The sequence below is a fragment of the Mus musculus genome, chromosome X (assembly GCF_000001635.26).
Source record: "Mus musculus strain C57BL/6J chromosome X, GRCm38.p6 C57BL/6J".
NCBI classification, from domain to species: Eukaryota; Metazoa; Chordata; class Mammalia; order Rodentia; family Muridae; genus Mus; species Mus musculus.
Window position 1 is genome coordinate 105,967,667 of NC_000086.7, and position 26,913 is coordinate 105,994,579.

The 26,913-nt window shown below is 40.9% G+C and overlaps 1 protein-coding gene across 4 annotated transcripts in view; it reads right to left on the minus strand.

Moving 5' to 3' along the window:
* Positions 1-417: 417 nt before the first annotated feature.
* Magt1 (magnesium transporter 1) overlaps positions 418-26,913 on the minus strand; it is a 43,719-nt gene continuing 17,223 nt past the window's right edge. Inside the window, exons 3-11 of one of the 4 annotated variants that reach the window (NM_025952.5) lie at positions 24,732-24,849; positions 21,724-21,864; positions 21,305-21,445; positions 16,700-16,789; positions 16,044-16,107; positions 11,740-11,814; positions 6,519-6,609; positions 3,770-3,813; positions 418-3,360 (exon numbers count right to left, since the gene is read on the minus strand). In NM_025952.5, coding sequence (NP_080228.5) covers positions 3,798-3,813; positions 6,519-6,609; positions 11,740-11,814; positions 16,044-16,107; positions 16,700-16,789; positions 21,305-21,445; positions 21,724-21,864; positions 24,732-24,849 — 736 coding nt within the window. In that variant the 3' untranslated portion in view covers positions 418-3,360; positions 3,770-3,797. Of the gene's footprint in view, positions 3,814-6,518; positions 6,610-11,739; positions 11,815-16,043; positions 16,108-16,699; positions 16,790-21,304; positions 21,446-21,699; positions 21,865-24,731; positions 24,850-26,913 lie in introns of all 4 variants that reach the window. The other 3 variants (NM_001377002.1, NM_001377003.1, NM_001190409.2) reach the window with 3 other exon arrangements.

Consider the following 26,913-nt stretch of genomic DNA (forward strand, 5'->3'; position numbering starts at 1 on the left):
AAAAAAAAAAAAAAGTGTTTGAAGATAGCTACAGTGTACTTACATATAATAAGTAAATAAATCTTAAAAAAAAAAAAAGAATCCCCCTTTGGTATTTCATGTTGATCCCTCTGGAGAAATGTGCTGTGGTTTGAACATGAAATACCTTCACAGGCTCATCTGCTAGCTAGTGGTAGTGGTTGGGAGGTTGTGGAACCTTCTAGAGACAGTCTTGCTAGCGTACATCACTGGTCTTATTCTCCTTCTGCTTCCTGACTGCCTGAGGGCTTCATGCTGCAGCTGCCATGTCTTCTCTAGATATATTCTTTTCCATCTTTGAGCCAAAATGGGCCGTGTCTTCCTGAAGTTGCTTGAGTCAGGGTATTTTATAATAGTAACAGAAAAGTAGTGACAATAGAGAATAAAAAAACCATGTAATTTAGATTGTAAAAGTTTATTGACAGAAAGCAGTAAGCCAGACATTTGGTTATCTTTGCTATAGTATGTATCATTTTTGAACAGTATATTAAAAATACATAATGAATTATATTCAAACCAGTACTAGAAAAGTAAATTAAGAATCTACTTAAGGCACTTCAGATAAAAGCTAAATTTAAAATTTCCACAAAAGTAACACTATTTTAAATGAGAAAATCTGCTTTTCACAGATTTTAGCCAGAGCAAGCCTTTCTCCATACAAGAATGTTGCTCTTAAACAAGGAGAAAACACACAAAACACTGGCCACGGGAGGCACCAGCAGCTAGAGATAACACAGTAGGAGTGTTGCCCAGTTCAACTTGACAAGTCTTCACACTAGTTTCCTAAGAATCACAGCGTAAATTCATTTGGCAGAGACAAGTACATGAATAGCAGATAAGAAATTAAGAATCACTCAATTTACAAGGAATGATCCTTCTAGTCATCAAATTTGTAGCAACCACAACAAATCACCCCCAAATTTTTTTCCTGGGTCAATTATGTCCATCTCTTTCTATAAACTCCATTATATAAGACATGGGAAGGCTATTGCATGATCAATAGCAGGGAATAGTCACAGTATCTTTTCTTGTTTTTTGTTTTGTCTTTGGGATAGAGTCTTTATGTAGCTCAGGTTGGCCTTATACTCACGCTATGCTCAAGGATGAGGGTGAACTTCTGGTTCCCATCTGTCTCCCGAGTGCACTGGGATAACACACATGTGCTTACACCCATACCCGGCTTATGTGATGTTGTGGTTTGAACCCATGGCTAGGCAAGCACTGTATCAACTCAGTCACATATCCATGTCTATATTTTAAATGTAGTTTCTAATATGTCTTTCCATTTTTCAGTTACATTCCTAGATTTTTGTGGTATTTGGGATTGAACCCACAGCCTTTTAAGTGCTCTAGCACTGAGCTCCACTCCAAGCCTCCTGCCTTCTCTCTCTCTTTCTTTCTTTCTTTCTTTCTTTCTTTCTTTCTTTCTTTCTTTCTTTCTTTCTTTCTTTCTTTCTTTCTTTCTTTCTTTTTTGAGACAGGGTTTCTCTCTATAGCCCTGGCTGTCCTGGAACTCAGAAATCCGCCTGCCTCTGCCTCCCAAGTGCTGGGGTTAGAGGTGTGCGCCACCACTGCCCGGCCTAAGAGTACACTTTCTTAACAGTAGCATTTTGGATCATTTATTTATTTATTTATTTAATGTACAGTATGTAAGTACACTGTAGCTATCTTCAGGTGCACCAGAAGAAGGCATCAGATTCCATTACAGAGGGTTGTGAGCCACCATGTGGTTGCCGGGAATTGAACTCATGATCTCTGGAAGAGCAGTCAGTGCTCTTAACCACTGAGCCATCTCTTTAGCCCTGGCAAACCTATTTTTTTTTAAAGATTTATTTATTGTTATATGTAAGACACTGTAGCTGTCTTCAGACACACCAGAAGAGGGCATCAGATCTCATTATGGATAGCTATGAGCCACCATGTGGTTGCTGGGATTTGAACTCAGGACCTTAGGAAGAGCAGTCAGTGCTCTTAACCACTGAGCCATCTCTCCAGCTCCCTGGATTATTCTTAATAACTATGGTGAAAGCCAGAGTCAGCCATATTATAACCATGATTTAAATATTCCTCATAGAAAACTGGTTAGCATATATGGTTATTTTCACTACCAGGAAAAAAAGATAAAATTCAAACAAAATCCCTTCATAGTTTTCTTTTCTGACATATTTTTGAGATGAGGTGTTAATATGATGCCAGAATGTGTCAAGTTCTTGGTCTTCTTGGATTCTACTTCAGCCAGCAGGGTAGCTAAGAGCAGAGGCAGGTGCCTGCTACCATTCTTTGTATCTCTAATTGACGGGGTAAATAAAAAGCTAAACTGATAGCAAAAGCAGATTACAGTCAATGGTGGCACAAGCCTGCAACCCCAGCACTTGAGAAGCTGAGACAGGAGGATGAATGTGAGCTGAAGGCGGGACAGCTCTCCCTAAGAGAGGTAAGAGCAGCGAGAGCTCTGTCTCAAAGACAGGTTTCAAGAACATTGCTTTTAGAAAACCGGCACACAAAAACAAAAATGAAAACAAGAGCCATAATAGGTTTCAAGAAACACTTATTTTAAAAAAATAGCCCCATGTTTTACGAACATGTGTTTTAAAAAACAAAAGACCAGGTTTCAAGGAACAGTCCTTATCAAAACAAGGAAAAATTCACAGACCAGGTTTCAAGAAATCTTTCTAAGGCATTGGGATTGAACACAGAGTGTAACTCTTGCTAGGCAAGCACTATACCTCTGAGCCCCAGCCTCAGCTTGAAAACATGCTACTTTTCTTCCTTCCTTCCTTTTTTTTTCTTTTCCCCTGGATACAGGGTCTCACTATGTAGCCCAGGCTGACCACAAACTCACAGAGCTCAGCCTTCATCTACCACAGCCTGGCAAACCATTTCATTTCTGTACCTAGGCAACAAATCAGTATTTCATGATTGTGTTTTCTCATTCTTCTAAGGGAGTCCTTTCCATGAACACAACTCAGCTTATTTTTCTGTTACATAAGAATGAAATCAATAACAATGCGTAACTTACACAAACATTTGAGACCATTTATAAGTTATACTGATTTTTAGCAAGAAACTATTATTGTTAGAGAAGGGCTACTTTAAATAAAACTAGAAACAGAATGAGAAATCTTTCCATGTACAAGGTAGTTATAGCACACTCATGCACAAATCATAGTCTTTAGTTAGAGGTACTTCTGAATGTGTAAAAGGAGGCATATATGTAGCTGATTTCAGGTGGAAAGACACAGGAAGACATGTATCTTTCCAAAGGCGACACGGTCCATTTTCAGATGACACAGTGTATATGATACCTGGGCCCAAGAGGAAAGGTCTGTAAAGCACACACATCTGCACAAAGAAGGAAAAGGAACAATGGCTTCCAGATGCAGTTGTTTGCAATAGGCAGAGGTGGAGATTCCTGCTCAGAACCTTCCATCCCCAACCTTAGATGAGATAAAATCAAGTTAACTATAGTAGTTTTGAGTTTTTCTCTAAGTAAAATGAAGTAGTAGTTTTAAATGTTTATAAAGTACTTAATACTACAAACCCCAAATGTTTCCTAAGTTCATTGGGAAGGGAAGGTTAGGAGGAGCACAATTCCAAACACTTCATGATCTTTACAACTGCTTGTTAAGGCACTACACATCTTTGGTTTAATGATTAACTACTTAGATCACTTGACAAAAAGAGGTAATATAAAATATGTGAGTTGCATTCTTCAAACACCAAATAGTTTTTATTTTTCAGTTTCCATTACCAGTGTCAATGTTTCTCTGGAATCCTCTTTAACTCATCAGAAAGCTGAAATAAAATATATATCAGTATATTAGTCTCTGAAAGGAAACTAAGTTTTACTTTTAGTATAAAAGCAGGTTTATTGTGTGGGGGGTAGCAAGGACCTGGAAAAGGGGTAGAGGCAGAGAAGGACAGAAGAAGAAAAAAGGCTGGCTGGGAACACATGAGAAGAGAGAGGAGAATAAGAAGGCTTTACTTTTTTTTTTTTTTTTGGTTTTTCGAGACAGGGTTTCTCTGTATAGCCCTGGCTATCCTGGAACTCACTTTGTAGACCAGGCTGGCCTCCAACTCAGAAATCCGCCTGCCTCTGCCTCCCGAGTGCTGGGATTAAAGTGCACCACCACGCCCGGCTTACTTTTTTTTTTTATTGTTTTTTGAGACAGGATTTTTTTGTGTAACAGCCCTGGCCGTCTTGCACTTGCTTTGTAGACCAGGCTGACCTCAAACTCAAAGAGATCTGCCTGCTTCTGCTTCCCAAGTGCCGGAGTTAAAGGAATACGCCACCACACCCAGCTAAGTTTGACATTTTATAAATACATAATATGTTGATTTTAATATATGTACCATGACCTAAGTATCAAAAACAAAAGTGAGAAACACGGAAAGACCCAGTAGCCATCTTCGTTTTTTGAGACAGTGTCTCTCATAATGAGCTCAAACATATAATGAGTTTGAAGCCAGCTCAAATTCATTATGTAGCCAAAGACAATCCAGCTCTGATCATGGCTGTATTTCTGAGTGCTGGGATTATAAGTTTGCAATACCATAGGATGACACCTATGTATTAAAACATAGACTGTGGAAGCGGGAGTACTGGCTCAGGAGTTAACAGCATATAGGGCTCTCACAGAAGACTCCGGTTCAATGCCCAGCACCCACATGGCAGCTCACAACCAATGGTAACTAGTTCCAGAGGCTTCAAAGCCCTTCTTCTGACCTCTGTGGGCACCAGGTATGCATGTGCTACAAATACATACACGCAGGTAAAACACTTATACATATAAAAATAAATAAGTCTTTAAAAAAATACCCAAATAATACTCAGATTATAAAACCAACACAGACCAGCCAACCATTTCACTTGCCTGTAACAGCAAAACCAAAAACCTTTAACATTAACAATTTCCTCTCCTAAGCCACTGGGATCTCTATTAACTTTATAAATATTTGAAACTAGCTGTTTTCCTTTTCTGTTTTTTAGGCTTCTTTTTATTAATTTGAATTATGTGTGTCTATATGTGAGTATATGCACTTGAGTGCAGGTTCCCTCAGAGGCCAGAGGCATTAGATAACCTGGAGCTGTAATTATACAGATGGCTGTGAGCCACCTTGACATGGCATGGTGTTGGGAAGTACTTGTAACTCAAGCTGGAGAAGGATCTTTTTTTTTCTTTTTAAAGATTTATTTATTTATCATATGTAAGTACACTGTAGCTGTCTTCAGACACTCCAGAAGAGGGCATCAGATTTCGTTACAGATGGTTGTGAGCCACCATGTGGTTGCTGGGATTTGAACTCGGAACCTTCGGAAGAGCAGTGACTGCTCTTAACCACTGAGCCATCTCGCCAGCCCCTGGAGGGCTGCATACACAAAACAAAACCAACCAACCAAGAACCCAAGGAGCTGGAGAAATGCTCTTCTAGAGGACCTGAACCCACATGGTGCAGTTTATAACAAACTCTAACTCTAGCTCCAGGGAAAAGAAATGATATTCTCTTCTGGCCTCTGCATACATGAGGTGTGTGTGTGTGTGTGTGTGTGTGTGTGTGTGTGTGTGTATGTATGCATGTATACACAAACAATAAACAATAGCCAGGTGGTGGTGCACACCTTTTTATTTGGGGGGGGGGGCTGGGGGGGGTTCGAGACAGGGTTTCTCTGTATAGTCCTGGCTGTCCTGGAACTTACTCTGTAGACCAGGCTGGCCTCGAATTAAGAAATCCGCCTGCCTCTGCTCCCAAGTGCTGGGATTAAAGGCGTGCGCCACCACGCCCGGCTGGTGCACACCTTTTATACCAGCAGAGGCAGGCAGATTTCTGTGACTCAAGGCCAACTCGTTCTATAAAGCAAGTTCCAGGATGGCCAGAGCTATACAGAGAAACACTGTCTTGAAAAGCAAACCAAACAACCCCCCTCCAACAAAACTCCTTGCAATTTCATAAAAGAAATTACCAGATAGCTGTAGTGGTGTACAGCATTAATGCCAGCACTGGGAGGCCAAGGCAGGCAGAGCTCTGTGAGTTGGGATTCAGCCTCACTTATATAGTGAGACCCTATCTCAAATTAGAGGGGAGAGCGATAAAGACCACACAAACCAGGCAGGAGAGTTACATGCCCTTAGCTCCAGCACTTGAGGTGCAGAAGCACTGCTGCCAAGTTCAAGGGAAGTCTGGGCTGCATAATGAGTTCCAAGCCAGTGAGAGATACATAGTGAGACCCTATCTCAAAACGCCAACATAGAAAATGCACACTCAAGTACAACGACCTCTACAACACAGTATGATAGTGTAAGCCCAGAACTTGGGTGATAGAGACAGGAGGATCAGGAGTTCAAGGCTAGTCTGATCCTGTTGCAAAACCAAAATGAAACAGGAAAACAAGTGGAAATCAGGAGACGTTTCAAAATGAAGGCATAGAAAGGTAAGCAATAAACTCTTATAAAGCAATACTAACTCTAATCATTTTAAGAATAGGTAAAATAAGAATATACCTGTATGGATAGCCATGGTATTTTGATCGAAAGATAGAGAGCATCCAACTGAAGAATAACACAACGAGTCCAATCCCAGCAATACACATCACTGTGAGAAAAAAAAAAAAGTAACGTCATCAGCTCGCCCCTGTCAAACCACCTGCACAGTGTAGGCTGGACACTGCCAAAGAGGAAAGCATACTAAGACTCAGCTCTCCAACTGATTTAAGCCCCATCTGTGGGGAGGGCTTTATCATTTTAATATAGACTCTGAAAACAAAGCTTAGGAGGAAGAGAGGTGGCCTGGAAGAAAGGAAGGCAATCATAGAGAAGAAAGGAATCATAGAGAGTCACTCCCATCTCATTTCCTCCCACCTTAAGACAGCATTTCTCTGTGTACTGCTGGCTGTCCTAGAACTCACTATGTAGGCCAGGCTGGCTTCAAACTCTAAGAGATCTGCTTGCCTCTGCCTCCTAGAGTGCTGGGGTTAAAGGTGTGTGTCATTTCATTACTGCCCAGCTCTCACCTTCACTTAAAAAAAGAATTATTTATTTATTTTATGTACATGAATACATTGATTGTAGCTGTCTTCAGACACACCAGAAGAAGGCATCGGATCCTATTACAGATGGCTGTGAGCTCCTCTGTGGTTGTTGGGAATTGAACTCAGGACCTCTGGAAGAACAGTTAGTACTCTTAACCACGGAGACATCTTTCCAGTCCTCATTTCCACTTTTTAATCTTTCAGAGTTTGCATTACTTGTAAGCTTACTTCAGTACAATGCAATAGAGTCAATTTACTTATATACCTGTGCAATTCAACTGTATAAAATAATACATCTCCTTAAATATATCACACCGTGCCTATAATCTCACAGTTCATGAAGCAGAGGCAGCAGGATTGAAGCAAATATAAGGCCAGGTCAGTCGACAAAGTAAGTTCCAGGCTAACCAGGACTATATAGCGAGACCCTGTCTTGAACGATAAAAAAGAAAAAATTAAAAGCATCACAGCCTTCAATAGTTTAACGTTAAAAAATAGTCTCCTATCTGTAATCCCAGGACTTGAGAAGAAGAGTTATAAATATCAAGTGTTCAAGGCCAGCTTAGATTAAGTACTAAGTATGAGATCAGCTTGGCCTATATGTGAGTATCTCCAGAAGACAAAAAAGGCCAAGTATGGAGCTAGAGAGATGGATCAACAGTTCCAAGCACGGACTGCTCTTATAGAGGACAAAAGTTCACTAACAAGTACCCCTATCGGTATGCTCAAAAGTACCTGTAACTCCAATTCCAGGAGGGATCTAACACCTCTCCAAGGATATCTATGTATACTCATATGCATATACCCATACCCAGACAGACAGACACACTTATAATCAAGCGCTGTAAAAATAGGTCTTAAAGAAAAACGGTCAGTTGTGGTGGAGTACACATGTAATTCAGTACTCAGGAAGTGCAGTTAGTTAGAACCAGTAGTTAGAGTACACCCTGAGCAGAGGTGTATTCTACATGGTGAGTTCAGAGGCAAGCATGCTCTTTCTACATAGCAAATTCCAAGCCAGCCAGGGTTATGTAGTAGGACTATATTAAAAAAAAAAAAAAGAATCCAAGAATTAGATGAAATTATGATGATTTCAATATACTCTGCTACAGTGTTTTATCACTTAAATTCAAACTAGATTGTATTTAGATGGCATTTTCCAAATGAGGAGTACTGAAATGGGTAATCCAAACAAATCACCATTGGGCCAGCAAGGTAGTGGTTCAGCAAGAAAAAGTGCTTGCTGCCAAGCCTGACTGAGTTTGGTCCCCAGGACTCACGTAGTAAGAGAGAGAAGGGACTCTTACAAGTTGTCCTCTGAACTCAACATACATGTTGTGGCATTCACATACATACATACATACATACATACATACATACATACTGTGGTGGTGATTTGAATAGGTATGGCTCCCTCATAGACTCAGGCGTTTGAATGCTTGACCCATGGGAAGTGGCACTATTAGGAGGTGTTGGAATAGGTGTGTCATTGTGGGTGTGGGCTTTGAGATCTTTTAATGCTCAAGCTCCATCCAGAGCCGCCTTCTGGCTGCCTGCAGAAGCAGTCCCTTTCTGCTGCCTATGGATCAAGATACAGAACTCTCTGCTTCTCCAGCACTATGTCTGTCTCTATGCTGTCATGCTTCTTGACATGATGATAACAGACTGAATCTATGAAACTACATCAGCCCAAGTAAATGTTGTCTTTCATAAGAGTTGCCTTGGACATGGTGCCTCTTCACAGCAACAAAACCCTAAGACACATAATATGTACATACATACATATATACATACACACACATACATATGAACATAGACATACATGAAATAATAAAAATACTTTAAAAATAAATCTAGAAAATAAAGACATCACAGTGTATTATTTACTAATACATTAATAGATATATCTTATAATGAAAGGTTTATTTTTATTATTTTTGGGACACGGTCTCACAATGTAGCAGCGAATGACCCCCCAATCTGAGATGATCTTGCCTCCTCAGTGTTTGAAGTATAGGTGTGTATCACCTATGCCTGGCAAAAATTATCTGTCAAATCAGAAATCCAATAAATATATTTATCTTTTTACAGAAAATAAATATTAGGTATGAGTAACATCATTTTAATAAAATCCCAGAAATTGTGCTAACAACAAGTTATATTGTGGGCATCTTTCTGAAATAATACAAATGTGTGAATATTTGTTTCCTTGAGACAGGGTCTCTCATATAGTCTGAGGTGGCTTCAAACTCACTATGTAGCATAAAATGGCCTTGAACTCCTTAACCCTTCTGCTTCTACTGGCTAAGTGCTTGAATTCCAAGTGTGTCACCTTGCATAGCTTCTTTGGTTTTTGAGACAGGGGTTTAGTACACAGCACAGGGGTGGGGGGCTCAATTGGCCACAATCTTGTCTTAGCCTCTAGAGTGCAGGGATCATAGACTATGCCACCACACCCAACAATACGTGCATGCTCTAAAGTGTAAAAAGTACATGCTCCCAGGGGGCCAAGAGCTTGTAATTCTATTACTTTCTACTTCTCAAGGTTTGGAATTATAGGTGTGTACTGTCACAGCACACCTAAGCTTTTGATTTGTTTTGTTTCAAGGTCGGGTCTCTTACAGCCTTGTCTTGATTAGAACTTGCTATATTTACCAGTCTGGCCTCAAATATAGGGGGTTGGTGTGATGCTGCTATGTATTCAAATGCTAAATACTGGCCCCCAAGATCTGGTTGCCCCTGAGGAGACCCTCATGTACACCAAGTGATGGATGCTATGTAACCTTGCTCCCCAGATTAGTTAATAAAAGGCTAAATCCTGTGATTGGGCAGTCTATAGAGGTAGATGTGTTTTCAGTTACCTGGCTGGGGGTCTCAGGGAGAGAAGAAAGGATACCAAGGGAGAAGAAGGCTGCCAGAGAGAGGGCTGGGTATAAGCTAGAATAGTTCCAAAGCCTGCCTAACCTAGACTTACAGCTTATAAATAAAATAGCCGGATTTTATGTCTTTTATATTGAATAGCTTGAATTTACAACAATTTCTACACACAAACTTGCATCAGTATTACGTCTGCCTCCCAAGTATTTTTGTTGTGGTTTTTTTCAAGACAGGGTTTCTCTGTGTAGCCCTGGCTGACCTGGAACTCACTCTGTACACCAGCCTAGCCTCGAACTCAGAAATCCACCTGTATCTGCTTCCCGAGTGCTGGGATTAAAGATGTGTCCCATTACCCCTTACACACACACACATTTTGTACTGTTAATGTGTGCTCATTTATAAAAAGCAACCTATAATAGAGATATATTCCCAGGCCTGTTCACAGTTTTTTTGTTTCCTTTTGGGATATTGGTGACTGAATCAAGATTCTAGAACATGTTAGGCAAGTGCTCTACCACACAGTCATATGTTCAGTCCTCTTTTTACTTTTGTATTTTGAGACAGGGTCTTAAGTAAGTTGTAGTCTGGCTGGCTTCCATCTCATTTTATAGACCCATTAGGCCTTGAACTTGTGATTCTCCTACCTCACCCTCCTGAATGTATGGAATTATGGGCTACTGCCATCAAGTCTGGCTCTCACACATTCAATTTTTAAAATGTTTTTACAGATGGGGCTGGAGAAGTGCCTCAGTGGGTAAAATACTTGGCTATCATGCATCAGTCCTTGGGTTCATTCACCAGCAAAGCAGACAACCACATATAACGGCACTATCTGTAACCTAGTACTTTAAGGTGGAAACAGGAGGATCATAGATTCAAGGTCAGCCTTAGGTACACAGCCAGTCTGAAGCTGATCTGGGCCGTATAGACCTTGTCTCAAAAAAAAAAAAATACAACCAACAACAAAAACCCAAGATATTCTCATGAGTGGGAAGAGATGGTGAGCATGGAGGCTGAGGCAGGAGGCTTGGAAGTTTCACCTCTGGCTGGCAAGACGGCTCAGTGGGTAAGAGCACTGACTGCTCTTCCGAAGGTTCTGAGTTCAATTCCCAGCAGCCACGTGGTGGCTCACAACCACCGGTAATGAGATCTGACACCCTTTTCTGGTGCGTCTGAAGACAGCTACAGTGTACTTATGTAAATAAAGCTTTGGGCAGGAGTGAGCAGGGACTGAGCAAGGCAGAGTTGACCAGAGTGAGCAGACACCCTAAAAAGTCAATTCCCAAAAACCACATGAAGGCTCACAACTATCTGTACAGCTACAGTGGACTCACACACATCAAATAAATAAATAAATAAATAAATAAATAAATAAATAAATAAATAAATAAATAGAAAGTTCCAGTCTGTACAGCTACAGTGGACTCACACACATCAAATAAATAAATAAATAAATAAATAAATAAATAAATAAATAAATAAATAGAAAGTTCCAGTCTGTACAGCTACAGTGGACTCACACACATCAAATAAATAAATAAATAAATAAATAAATAAATAGAAAGTTCCAGCTCAGCTTGGCCATGTAGCAGAGCTTATCTCAAAACAAAAGAAAGTCAACGGAACAAAAAAGTGGGAAGAAATAGATAATAAAATCATTAAAATCATTAGTTGTTCTTGGTGGACTAACATAGAAAACTCTTCCTAGAAGTTGCAGTTTCTTTTTCGAATTTTCTATAAAGGGAAAGTGATTAGTTAAGATTTTTTTTTTATTCTGGATTAAAGGCAGAATTGAACCATTGTGACATGTGACTTACTCCTTCGCTTCCCAATATCCATGTCAGAGGTAGCAGCTTCACATAAAAGCACCATTCCTAAGGTAACCCCACCATCTTAGAGAAACTGTTTAAGGAGAAATTCATGTAGCCACAAAAGACAACCGTTTTCCTATTCCCAGTTTCTCATGAAGAAAATTAAGATGAATTTATAAACCTTAAGGTAGTAACCCAAAACAAATAACTCTTATATGTTTACAATATTAACTGTAAAGATTTAATTACGGGGCCTAGCAAACACAGAAGTGGATGCTCACAGTCAGCTATTGGATGGATCACAGGGCCCCCCAATGGAGGAGCTAGAGAAAGTAACCAAGGAGCTAAAGGGATCTGCAACTCTATAGGTGGAACAACAATATGAACTACCCAGTACCCCCAGAGCTCTTTTCTCTAGCTGCATATGTAGCAGAAGATGGCCCAGTCAGCCATCAGTGGAAAGAGAGGCCCATTGGTCGTGCAAACTTTATCTGCCTCAGTACAGGGGAACGCCAGGGCCAAGAAGTGGGAGTGGGTGTGTGGGGGAGCGGGTGGGGGACTTTTGGGATAGCATTGGAAATGTAAATGAAATACCTAATTAAAAAAAAAGATTTAATTAAAAAGTAAAGTTGAGCCAGGCTTGGGAGACAGGCCAGCCCAGGGTAGATAAGATCATGTACCTGGTATGGTGGTACGCATCTTCAATCTGAGCACTTGGAAGGCAGAGGCAGGCAGAGCTCTGTGAGCTCAAAGCCAGCCTGGTTTATGTATCATAGGTCACTCAGTGCTACATAGTAAGACCCTGTTTCAAAGAAACAAACCAAACCAACACCAAAACCCCATATTGCTCCCCTCAAAAGAATTATGGCTGAAAATACTTCAGTTTTGTAAAGTAAAACATACTTCTAAGAAATCCCACCTATATATAAAATTAGCTTTTTGGATATCACATTTTGAACACAGCAATTTTCTAACCCCACTAGTCATCATCAACACCCCTGAAAAGGACATCCTTGAAATATGCATCATTTTAGACAATAGCAACTCACTTTTACATGGAAAATAATCTCAGATATTCAACAATTAAACTTTCGAGCAGAAATTATTACTCAGCTATCTAATTTTGTCATATTCTAATGAAAAAGGAAAATTCCCCCATGTAGAATAACCTTATACTTATTCATTCTGATAACACCAGCTACATAAATCAAAATGAGAAATACTACAGCATAGAAGCATATCGCATGGTTGAATAATAAGTGATATCAATGTTTAAAGAAAAAAAGTTTGTTCAAGCAGAAAAGAGACCATCACCTGTACTTTGTGAATACTAGTAATGGTCAAACATTCCAAGTTAATTATGTACATGATGCACATTGTAAGCTACTGCCTATGGGTATAATTAAGTGATATGAGAGAAATAGGTATTCTGATGACTATATTCACCTTTTCATTACCATCTTTTCTTTTTTATTTTTTTGAGAGAGGGTTTCTCTGTGTAGCCCTGGCTGTCCTGGAACTCACTCTGTAGACCAGGCTGGCCTCGAACCCAGAAATCCGCCTGCCTCTGCTGGGATTAAAGGTGTGCACTGCCACTGCCCGGCTTCATTACCATCTTGTATTCTCTCCTTGATCAATAGCCTTATTAAGAACAACTGCCAAGGTGGTAAGATATCGATAAAAGCAATGTAAGGGAGGATGGGTTTATTTAGGCACAGTTTCACAGTTCATCATGGTGGAAATCACAGCCACAGAAGCACAGGGCAGCTGGTCACACTGGAGCCAGGAGAGAAAAAAGGATGAATGCCCACTGTACTGACTAGTTTTATGTAAACTTCACATAAGCTAGAGCTGTCTGAGAGAAGGGAGCCTCAACTGAGAAAATGGCTCCATGAGATTGGGCGGTAGGCAACCCTGCTGGGCATTTTCTTAGTGACTGATGGCACCCAGCCCATGGTAAGTGGTATCATACCTGGGCTGGTGATCCTGAGTTCTAACACCGGTGCTCCCATAAGCAAGCCATGGTGACCCAACCAGTAAGCAGCACTCCACCATGGCTTCTGCATCAGCTCCTGCCTCTGGGATCCTGCCCTGCCTGAGTTCCTGTCCTGACTTACTTTGATGAACTGTGATGTGGAAGCATAAGCCAAATAAACTCTTTGCTCATATGGATATCTTACCACCTTAGTAGGAGAGTGACAAATACACAGGGCTATTCATGTAGCCCCTCCCACTTCTACCCTAGTGATGGTTTGTATATCCTTGGATCAGGGAGTGGCACCATCTGAAAGTGTGGCCTTGTTGGAATAGGTGTGTCCTGGTTGGAATGGGTGTGTCACTGTGGGTGTGGGTATAAGATCCTCACTCTAGTTGCCTGGAAGTCAGTCTTCCACTAGCAGCCTTTGGATGAAGACATAGAACTCTCAGCTCCTCCTGTGCCATGCCTGCCTGGATACTGCCATGCTCCCACCTTGATGATAATGGACTGAACCTCTGAACCTGTAAGCCAGCCCCAATTAAATGTTGTTTTTTTATAAGAGTTGCCTTGGTCATGATGTCTGTTCACAGCAGTAAAACCCTAACTAAGACAACCCTCTAACAGAATCTTCATTAGGCGATGTCACTGACTGCCCAGAATTTTATTTGAACTGTGCTCCTGTCCGAGGCTCTGTGTATCCAGTCTTCCATGTCTTCACTCCCGTTCACTGATGTCAGGCCAACCTACTATAGGAGGTATGAAGGTCCTCATGTTCAAAGATAAGCACAAGGGGACCTGAAGTGTTACCCAAAAGGCTTGTCCCTTCAAGGGAAGGAATTATATATCTGTCATCCACCCAGAGGCCTGGGAGTGGACAAGCATTCTACGCTAGTGCTGTTTATGTGTGGCTAGTGAGACCACATCGGAGCCTTCCCCAGAACCTGATCACAAGCTCGCTTTTCTCACTTAGTCTATAAGGTCTCATCTTTATGTCATATGTTGTCTATCTGTAGAACCTATCTTTAAGCTGTCAGATGGACTTTACAAAGCGTCCCTGTCGTCATGTCTGATTCTTATTTAGCTTCCTTTGTTCCTCAAAGAGGTTTCTGCATGCTTTATTGGGCACACAGGATTAAATTCATTATCACCAGAAAAAAAATCATCAAAATTTGCTGGGCTTAAATATGCCTAAAATAAGCGACTCGGGGTCTGACTTGGAAGTTTGAGTCAACACCGGCTCCTGAGTTTGATGGGCTGAGCTGCCTTCTCCCCTCCCACTGATCAGTCATCACTTGCTGACCCTGGACATCACAGAGACCCTTACAACTAACCCCCCCCCCCCCAAATCTGGATAGTTCACAGATGTTTTCCCCAATAAAACTCTTTCAGTTTTCATCCTAAAAAAAAAAAAAAAAAAGAATGACTGCCCATGTTCCATGTTTATAATTAATTTAATTAGCTTTTAGTTAATTTAACTTAATTGTGTATATATGTGTGTGTGCGTAGCATAGGTACACCTGTTTGCACATGTGTTAGATGTATAGAGGTCAGAAGACAAGTTGCAGGAATTGGTTCTTTCATTCCACTGTGTCAGTCCGGGAGATCTAACTCAGGTTGTCAAGGTGGCTGGCAGGCACACACTCTGCAGCCCACTGCTTTTTTTTTTTTAAAACAAAACAAAACAAAACAAAACAAAAAACTCGCCAAGATTCTTTCCAGCACTTTTTTTTCCCAGCATTTTCCCTTTTTCTTCCTGCGGCACTTTATATGTAGGGTTTCTCTGAAGAGTGCCTGGAATTGACCTTGGGGTCTTGTGCATGCTAGGTCAGTGCCATACTACTGAGATATATTTCAGTTCCAACTTCTCTTCTAGCCTATTAAATTAATGTTTCACCCATTCTTTCTATCTTTCTTTCTTTCTTTTTAATTTTTGGTCTGAGACGGGATTTCTCTGTATAGCCCTGGCTGTCCTGGAACTCTATAGACCAGGTTGGCCTCTGCTTCTTGATTAAGGTGTGCGCTACCATCACTGGGCTTAATGTTTCATTTTAAATACCACCTACACCCTTTCTTCTAAACCCTCAGTTCTATTTAGCTTTATTAACAAGACATGCCATGCTTCTATTATGTGTGGACCTCCATACATCAGTGAGCTCATCAACTGGCTTGGTCAGATTTAAGGTTTGAGGAAGACATAAGCAACAGAATTTCCAAAGGATATTATGCCTGCATTAGGATAGCAGCTCCAACCAAATGCTGTACAGAGAACACAAAATTGTAAGAAAACAGGCAAATTAAAATGCAACAATAAAGACTTATTGTCAAAGGATACTGAATAGAAGAACGATGTGGGTTTCAGCTACAAACTGGGCCTGGCTGCTCCCGTGGATGTAATTCTGGGAGGAGAAGACAAATGCAGTCTTTGTATTAGATACTGAATTACAGTGTTGTAAGCCTAAAATATGGTGTGTTAAACATTAGGAAAGTGTCAGTTCACTTTCTCTATGGAAGCATGTAGCACACTTTTGTGAGGCTGTTAAAAGCTACTTCAGTATTTATTTATTTCTCCTTTCTTTGCACTTGTACTGTATATTTCACAAAAATGTATGAGAAAAACAATATTTAAGTATATAAAACTACAAGGGAAAACAATGCAGACATGACAATAGGGAGCACATTTTCCCAATCAATCACCATATCTGTTAGTACCTAGCACAGTGGCTAGAAACAACAGTTAATCGGGTACTTGACTAATTTTCATATTTAGTTTGAGACTTAACTATCCTAGTCAAAAGATCTCAATAAATGGAATAAAGACTGTTCCACTTTGGAGCACTGTATGCTCTAAGTGTAACTGGAGCTCATTAACAAAGATTAAACAGTCAAAACTGTATCTAGTTGCTGGATATGTCAGCACTGGCCTCACATGGTAATCATCATTACAGTAACTTTAGTATCCAATGCAAAAAAATTCCAAACTTTCCTTACCACGTGTCCTGTGTGGGGATTTTTATGAGCATATGGTGGTCCTCTTATATGGTTCCACATTTGGCCAGATGTCATAGCAAGTACAAAACACTAGAAAACAAAAATAATGGAATACTCATGGTTTAGCTAGCTAATACTGATTAGGTTAGTGGGTACACGAAAACACTTATCCATTCAGAAAACATATGACGTTTTTTCAAATAAATGATTTCTTTATTAAAATGTATATTTTACCATAAGGATCACAATTCAACATCATTTCTAAAGGGATTTTAAACTATAATTAAACAGAAGAGTTTCAAACTTGAGTATTGGAAATATATCTGAAAAATATTTTCTTTTTTTCTTTTTTTTGAGACAGGGTTTCTCTGTATAGCCCTGGCTGTCCTGGAACTCAGAAATCCGCCTGCCTCTGCCTCCCAAGTGCTGGGATTAAAGGTGTGCGCCACCATGCCCGGCTGAAAAATATTTTCAGAAGAACTGTTAAGTGGGGCCTGAGTGGTTAAGAACTCATGCTACTGTTCCAGGGGATCTGAGTTTGGGTCCCAGGCCCCATAATGGGTGGTTCAGAACTTCGATAACTCCAGCATGTAGGGAATCAAATGCCTCTATAGACTCTACACATACCTGTACTCATACATATAACCCCCCAACACATATACTAAAAATAAAATAAAATATAGAAAGAAAAACCCTCTACAAAAAATCAGTTGCTTGAAGCTTTGGAGATGCTAATAATATGAAGGAGATAAACCCATTTTAAGACAGAAAATAAAAATCCACAAAATCCACAGAGAGATGACTTGGCATATAAAGGTACTTGTCATAAATTTCAAACACACTTCACAATGTGTCTGAAATCTCCAAGAAAGACCCACATGATGGAAGGTGGTAACTGAATATGGGGACTTTTCCTGCCATGATGATAATGGACTAACCCTCTGAACTGTAAGCCAGCCCCAGTTAAGTGCTTTCCTTTATAAGAATTGCCTTAGTTATCATGTCTCTTCACAGCAATGAACACTATGACAGACCTAAAAGCTCTCGTGTTGGAACGGTTGGTACAAAATTGGTAGAACTGTGTGGGTTGGATTTTGAGATGTGGCCTTTTGAAAGGAAGTGTGTCACTGAGGGTAAGCTTGTGCCATTCCCAGTGTGCTCCCTGCCTCCTGACTTTGGATTGAGATGTGAGCTCTCACCCTCTGAAGCTAAGTCAAATTAAATGCTTTCTTTTATAAAGTTGCCTCGGTCAGAGTGTTTTATAACAGCAGTAGAAAAGCAATGACCTAAGAGACAATGACCTAAGTTCAACTCCCAGAATGCATATAAAAAAGCTGAGGGCATGTAGCTGGAGAGAAGGCACAGCAGTTAAGAGCATTTGCTTCTCTTGTAAAGGACTGAAATTTGATTGCCCTCCCATCTGGCAGTTTACAAATGCCTACAACTCTAGGGGATCCAGTACCATCTTCTGGCCTCCAGCCAGCCTAGCTCAAACCACTGAGACACCTTCTAAAATGCAAAAACAAAAACAAGGTGGACAGATCTTGAGCAACAACAGGAGACGTTCACTTTCGGACCTCCACAAACATGAACATACATCTACATACATAAGCGTCAGTGTGCACTTGCACTGAAAAAAATGGGGCTGAATAGATGGCTCAGTGGGTTAGATTACTTGCTATAAAAATAAGAGGACCTGAGTCCAAATACCCAGTACCCTTGTTAAAAGCCTGGCATGGCTGTACATCTATGTAATGCTGTGTTGGAGAACAGAGACAGGCAGATCTCAAGAGCTCACTGGCCAGCTGATTTGAGATCAGCTAAAAAAAATAAGGTGGAGTTGGGTGTGGTGGCTCATGCCTTTATTCCCAACACTTGGAGAGGCAGAGATGGATCTCTGGATTCAAGGCCAGCTTTGTCTACAAAGTGAGTTCCAGGACAGCAGGGCTGTTGCACAGAGAAACCCTGTATCTGGGGGGAAAAGGTAGAGAGCAATAAAGAATGACTCTAAATATTCTCCTCTGGTCTATGCATGTGCACTTGTATGCATATACACTCTTTCACAGGCATGCACCCACATCCCACAGCAAAAAAGCGAAGCTACTTTTCACATAGATGAAAGCTAACAGAATCGAAGAGAATATTCTGGGTGCACTAGTATGTGCTTATAATCTCAGAAGTAGGGAGGTGGAGACAGGAGGCTCTCTGAGGAATCGCTGTACAAGTCAACCCAAAATAGTTAATTCCTGGTTCAGAGAGAGATGCCCAATGTCTACTTGTGGCCTATACACATGAGAGAGAGAGAGAGAGAGAGAGAGAGAGAGAGAGAGAGAGAGAGAGGGAGGGAGGGAGGGAGGGAGGGAGGGAGGGAGAAAGAAAGAAAGAAAGAAAGGAAGGAAGGAAGGAAGAAAGAGAGAGAGAGGAGAGAAAAGGAAATAGAGGGTTTCAGGGAAGTGCAAATCAAAACAACTCTGAGTCTCCACCTTACACCTGTCAGAATGGCCAGGAACAAAGACAAAAGAGACAAAACTCATGCTGGCGAGGATGAGGAGCACAGGAAACAGCGAGAGCACACCTACATTGCTAGTGGAAGTGCAAGCTTCTACAATCACTTTGGAAATCAATATGGTGGTTCCTTAGAAAGCTGGGATGGAATCAACCTCAAGACCCAGCTATATTATTCCTGGGCATATACCCAAAAGATGCTCCAACATACAACAAAGACACATGCTCCTAGCAGCCTTAGCTGCTAGCAACACTATGTTCATAGCAGCCTTATTTATAATAGCCAGAAGCTGGAAACAACCCCGATGTCCCTCAACAGAAGAATGGATACAGAAAATGTGGTACATTTACACAATGAGATACTATTCAGCTATTAAAAACAAAGGCATCATGAAATATGCAGGCAAATGGATGGAACTACAAATGTTCATCCTGAGTGAGGTAATCCAGACTGAGAAAGACACACATGGTACGGACTTACCTATAACTGGATATTAGCCTTAAAGTGAAGGATAACCATGCTATAAATCAACAGACAGACCCAGAGGAGCTAAGTAACAGGTAAGACTCAAGGGGGAATATTTGTGTATGTATCTCACTGAGAAGGGGAAACAGAGAAGACGTTATGGTTGACAGGGAGAGGGGACTAGGTAGGGGTGGGGATGGAAACAAGAGGGATCAGGTGTGGGTTGGATGGGGAGAGAGAGTACTGAGAGACAACTGCAATGAAGGGGACATCTCTGGGACAAGCTAAAAACCAAAGGCAATGGAAACTCCCTGGAATCAGTGAGGGTGACCTTAGCTAAGACTCCTAGCAAGGAGAGATACAGAGCACAAACAAGCTATCTCTGCCTAACCAGTCCAGACTTCCAGTGGAGGTACTGGGACACCAAACCAGCCATAAACCTTTGACCTACACACAACTTGTTCTGCATACAAGATGTACTGTGGTAAAGGTGACACAGAAGTTGTGGGAGTGGCCAACCAACGACTGGTCCAGCTTGAGGCCCATGCCATGAGAGGGAGCTCACCCATGACACTGCCTGGAGAGCCAGCACCCAGAGGATGGAGAGCACAGAGGCCTAGGATAGAACTAAGCAGGAATGGGAAAGGGCAACGAATTAACTCCTAATGATATTCTGCTACACTGATAAATTGGTGTCTAGCCCATTGTCATCAGAGAGACTTCATCCAGGAACTGATAGAAACAGATGCAGAAACCCACAGCCAAGTATTAAGCAGTACTTAGGGAGTCCTGCAGAAGAGGGGAGGAAGGATTGTAGGAGCCAGAGGGGTCAAGGACACAAGAAAACCCACAGAATCAACTAGGCCCACTGGGGCTTACAGAGACAACCAAAAGACAGGGAACCTGCATGGGCCTGATCTAGCTTGGTCTTCTTCTGATTCTGTTGCCTTCCTTTGGGACTCTTTCCTCCTACTGAGTTGTCTTGTCTAGCCTAGTCTTACTGCAACTTGCTATGTCATGGCTCCTTGATAGTCATTAAAGTCAGCCCTTTTCTGAAAAGAATGGGAGGAGGAATGGATACAGGGGTGGGGCAGAGAGGAGAGGTGGAGTGGGAGGGGCTAGGAAGAGAAGAGGAAGGAGAAACAGCCATAGAGATGTAAAATAAATAAAATTCAATAAAAATGAGTAAAATTAAAAAAAAATAACAAAATTCAGATGATAGTGGTGCACACCTTTAATCCCAGCACTCAAGAGGCAGAGGCAGGTAGATCTCTATGAGTTCAAAAGCCAGCCTGGGGAGCTGGAGAGATGGCTCAGCAGGTAAGAGAAGTGAAGGCTCTTCCGAAGGTCCTGAGTTCAAATCCCAGCAACCACATGGTGCCTTATAACCATCTGTAATGAGATCTGATGCCCTCTTCTGGTGTGTGTGAAGGCCACTGTAGTGTACTTCATTATAATAATAAATAAATCTTTAAAAAAAATGTCAGCCTGGTCTACAGAGTGCCAGGACAGCCAAGGCTACACAAAGAAACCCTGCCTAGGAAAAACCAAAGGAAAATAAATAAATAAAAAATAAAAAAGAAATAGATTATTAGGTTCTTTTCTGTTCTATTTTTCTTCTTCAATTTACTTACCAAAGCTGCAAAAGCCCATCCAGTTTTATTAAAGAGGAACTCCATATTGCTTCTTCGCAGATACACAAGTCCACCAATAACAGCCAGCAGCAGTCCCAACATTAGGGGTCCAGCATAATTTGGAGGTCTAATTACTCTAATCTAGTGGAAAGGATATAGAAAAACATGTTAAAGTATAAAATGTATTTATTTTGTAATTAATAATGAAATGAAAGCAGGCAAAATGTAATTTTAGGGAAAAATACCTCTTTCCTCTATTTTAATCCAATCAAACAGTCTAAACTACATCCTAGAAATAACATCTAAGAGCTGCTAAATTATTCCACATCAATGATATGAAGACAAGACCAGCTATGATCCCCAGGTAAGATTCAAAGACAATGAAAAAAAATCACTTTCTGTAAAGCAGGGAGACTTACGTTGACATCAGTTCTGTCTGCAATCCACCGGGCAATCTGCTCAGCTGAAAACCCTCGCACCTGCAACTCATATGTATCAGCCCTTTTGGGTTTTCCTTTCGGAGGAAAGTTGATGAAAGTTGGAGCTGAATTCATGTTTAGCTGAATAAAGAGTAGTCCATGAAAATGTTAAGTTACCAAGAAAATAATCTTTTTTGTAACAAAAACAATCTCACAGCATTTATTGTCACCTAATGATAACGTGCCACAAGAACAAGATGAATAAATGTAGCTCCCAGCAGAAGACATCTTTGTTTGTTTTTTTGTCTTTTTTTTTGAGACAGGGTTTCTCTGTATAACCCTGGCTGTCCTGGAACTCACTCTGTAGACCAGGCTGGCCTCGAACTCCGAGATCGGCCTGCCTCTGCCTCCCAAGTGCTGGGATTAAAGGCGTGCGCCACCACACACGGCTTAGAAGACATCTTTAAATACACTGAACTGCCTTCTCAGCGTCTCCCATGCTGGACCGTTGCTAGTTGGAAACACTTTGGAGCAGAGTAGTATTATCTCCTTTTAGCACGATCCGACCCAGTTGTTTTCCTGACTTTGTTTTAGAATGAACCTCTTCTGCATCATCTAATTTGAGGTTCGTGCACTTATCAAAGCCAATAATCAGCCCTCTATCCGAATATTCACTTGCTCATACAGGCACACATGAATTCAAATTCTATTTTGCAAGTATCTGAAGATGCGGTTCTGCACCACAGCGATTAAGGAAAAGAAATATGCAAACAGTAGATTCCGCTCCCAACCTCATGAGACTCTCTAGGGCCCCAAGGCCAGGGCAGTCTACACAAACATGCACTCCAGATGTCCTAGAAACTCTAAGGACACCCCCTCCCTACTGCCCTCCTTTCTTGAAACACCCTGATGACCCACATCCTCCTTTATTCTGTTGACCCCGCTTTCATTCTGTATCACATGCCCAGTATGCCCATGTCTGTGACTGGCATCGTACAGCTGAGCCCACCTCCAAGAAAATAATCTTAGTGGCAAAAAATAATTCTAAAATTTAGGCCTTTTTTGAAACAGACTTGCCGAGCCACCCAGGCTAGCCTTGAACTTGCAGTAATCCTCCTGTGTCTGCTTCCTGAGTGCTAGGATTAAAATCACACATCACCATGCCGGATAGAAATTTAGGCTTTCACAGACATAAGACCATAATTATACAGCTGAAATGATTTGTCTAAGGAGAGTTATGAAGCATGCTATCAAACACATGGTTACCTGTGACTGTAATAATCACACTTTTTCCATTTCCATACCAGTTATTTTAGGTTGTTCCTTATTCTAATAAAAAAAAAAGCATACATTCACGACAGCTAAAATTATCTTCTATAGCTCTAACAAGCTCATGATACTAACATGGGAAAAGTCCAGGTTAAAGGACTGTTTGAGCAATACACGGAGTTCACACAAGCTTAGACAATTTAGAGAGACCCTGTCTTAAAACAAATAAAGCCAGGCAATGGTGGTGCACACCTTTAATCCCAGCACTCGGGAGGCAGAGGCAGGCAGATTTCTGAGTTCGAGGCCAGCCTGGTCTACAGAGTAAGTTCCAGGACAGCCAGGGCTATACAGAGAAACTCTGTCTCAAAAAACCAAACCAAACCAAACCAACCAAACAAAAAAAGACAAATAAAAAACAGGCATGGGGTCACACACCTTTAATCCCAACACTGGGGAAGCAGAGGCAGGCAGATTTTTCTGAGTTGGAAGTCATCCTGGTCTACAGAGTGAATTCCAGCATAGTCACCTCCCAAATGCTGGGAGTTTATGTACAAGTTACTGTGCCTGGCTTGTTTTTTATATGTTTACAGTAAGAATATGTATAGGTCGGATTTCCTGAAGGACAACATTCCCTCCTCCAAATAAGATAATTATACCGAAGATAAGGCTACATTTGGAGTAGAGGTGATCTCGGGGAACCTGATTAATCTCATTAGGCTTTGTTGACTTTGCATTGGCCATCTTGATGAACCAGAACTGAGACAATGATTAGACAAATAGCCTTGGCTTGGCTGTTTAATTATACATACTTCTTTCTCCTGCCCCACTTCTGCTTAAACTGCTACTATGTAGAGGGTGTCACTGATCACATATTTTTCTATATTCAACAAAGTCCTCTGCTTTACACACATACATGCTCACACACATTCATGTGTGTGAGTATGTATGTATGTATAAGTTATTAGGTAGGGTGATGAACACCTAGAATCCCAACACTTGGGAGATGGAGGAAGGATTAGAAGTTTGAGGATCCAGTCTATGCTACACCACAGACTACATCACACAACAACAAATTTACAACTGTGTGAATATTACTTGCCTACTGCCCAATTTCGGTACTCTAGTTAGGCTGGCATGGGTTATCACTCTTTTTACTTATGCATATTTTGGGACTGGACAGATGGCTCAGCGGTTAAGAGCACTGAGTGCTGTTTCTGAGGTCCTAAGGTCAATTCTCAGCAACCACATGGTGGCTCACAACCATCTGTAATGGGATCCAATACTGAATTCTGGTGTGTCTGAAGACAGCTATAGTGTACTCATTTAAATAAAATAAATAAATATTTAAAATAATAGGCATATTTTGCTTTTAGTTTAATACTTTAGCTCTTACATTAACATATTCCTATTTTACTTCTTAAAAATATTTTTAGACTTATTTTATGTGTATGAGTATTTTGTCTGCATCCATGTATGTGCACTATATGTATGCCTGGTGCCCATGAAAGCAAGAAAAAAGCATCAGACCCCTGGAACTGGAGTTATGGATGGTTTTGAGTCACTGTGTGGGTGCTGGGAACCAAACCTGCAGTCCTCTGCAAAAGGAACAAGAGCACTTAACCAAGTACCCATCTCTCCGGCACTACTAGTTAACTTCTTGGAATCATTAAAAACATTTTGCTTTATCTGTACTTTATTCATGCTGTACTTTTATTCATAAAAGAAACCAAACAGCTTACCATTTGAAATACATCTGAGCCTTCATCAAAATCCACCATGGCAAAAAATATCCTGTTGGTAAATGCATTGGAGTATCGCCAAGAATTTGCCAAAATCTGGAATTCTTCATCAGCTTGCCTGAATTCAATCAGATTGGTGGGGGAAAAACATAGGAAACCATTTTAAAAAGCAAACCAGCTTATCAGCAGCAAAACAAAACCTAATTAAGTAACAGCAAATTTTAGTGAAAGAAATAATTAAAATGATTGGCAAGAAAGTCAAGTATAGCTGATAAGGTTAGAATACACTTTAAGTATAAGAGAAGCCCTCCTTGTATCTAAGTGTTGGAGAGCTCACCAGGAATTAGTAATTGCCTGATTTTGTTTCAGACTTTATTTGCAGCCCTGGCTGTCCTGGCACATCCTCTGTAGACCAGGCTGGCCTCTGCCTCCTGAGTGCCTGGCTCCGAACATTTTTGGTGGTCACTGAAAAAAATCCAGCTAATATCCTCTGTAAGTTGTGGGGATTTTCCTCCCTTTAGTGATTTTCATTTATTTGTATGTCTGTGTGTGGGCATATGTATGTGAGTGCCAATGCCCATTGAGGCCAGAAGCATCAGATCCACCTGGAGCTGGTTATGGGTAGGTTGTGAACTGTCCAGCATGGGTTCTTGGGACTGAACTCTGAAAGAGCAGTAATGGGCTCTTAAATGTTGTGCTATCTCTCTAGCCTGAGTTTTAAAAATAGGGACTGGCTATGGTGCTCAGCCTGGACTCAAAGTACTGGTCTCAAATGCTCCTGCCTCAGCCTCCTCAGCAGGAAGGATTGCGAGCATATCTGACAATACCCAGTATCTACACGTTGTTTGGTTCTGGCACTAGGGATTGAATGGAGTCCCACACAGTCAAGGCAGGGATTCTAATACTCATCTATACCCCACACTCTCAATAATTTGGGGGCCCTAAGTTATCGGACAAAGATCTAACAGCCTACCTTAAAAATCTAAAGTATGTAGCCAGAGAGAGATGTTGGCACAGGCTTTAAGACCAGCACTCAGAAGGCAAAGACAGGAGGACTGCCAAAGTTAAAAGCCTGCCTGCTGCTATAGTAAGTCTCAGAAGAGCCAAGGGCTACACAGTGAGATCATGTCTCAAAAATCTTAAAAATTAAATAAAATAGGGAGGCTGGAGAGCTGACTGGGTCAGTAAAATGCTTGCCCTGAAAGTATGGAGGACATGAGTTTACTTTCCACATGCCATGTTAAAAGAAGGCAAGAGTGGTGGTGTACAGTGAAATTGCAGTACTCAGGAGGCAGAGACAAGTGGATGCCCTGGGCTGGCTGGATAGCTACCCTAGCCTAATCAGTGTGCTCCAGTGTTTCAAAGGATACGGTAGACAGCATTTCTGAAGATGACACCAACGACTGTCTTATGGCCTCTACACTGAAGCACACACATGTACCTGCACAGTTATGAACACACACACACACACACACACACACACACACACACACAGATAGACAGACAGACAGACAGAGAAAGAGAGAAGCACAGATGATAGTTGGTAAGTAAAAATACAATCAGATGAAATATAAGAATGAAAGACAACAAAACTCTAGAGACTCGAGTTAAACCCTGAGTTATCCTTGAATTTTTTATTTTTACTATATGCTTACGTTTTGAAGACTGGCTAATTTACATATTTCTCATATATATGTCTTTATCTTATTTTATTTTAATCCTTTGGGGGTTTAAGTAACATACATGATTAACTTATACCTATTTATCAAAGGAAGCTTTGGAGTTCTGGTGTTGCTGTTTTATTTTTTAATTATTATTCTGCTAGAAAACATTTTCTTTATTTATGATAAACGTTAACCTCCATCCTCTTCTGTTTATGTTTATATTTTAGTGCTGGAGATTAGATCTTGAGCCTATTTATCTGTTTTTTGTTTTGTTCTTTTGTTTGTTTTTTTTGTTTTGTTTTGTTTTTTGAGACAGGGTTTCTCTGTGTAGCCCTGGTTGTCCTGGAACTTACTCTGTAGACCAGGCTGGCCTCGAACTCAGAAATCCGCCTGCCTCTGCCTCCTGAGTGCTGGGATTAAAGGTATGCGCCACTACGCCCGACCTATTTCTTGGTTTTTGCTTTGTTTTGTTTTTTGTTTTTGTTTTTCAAGACATGAGCCCTGGCTGTCCTAGAACT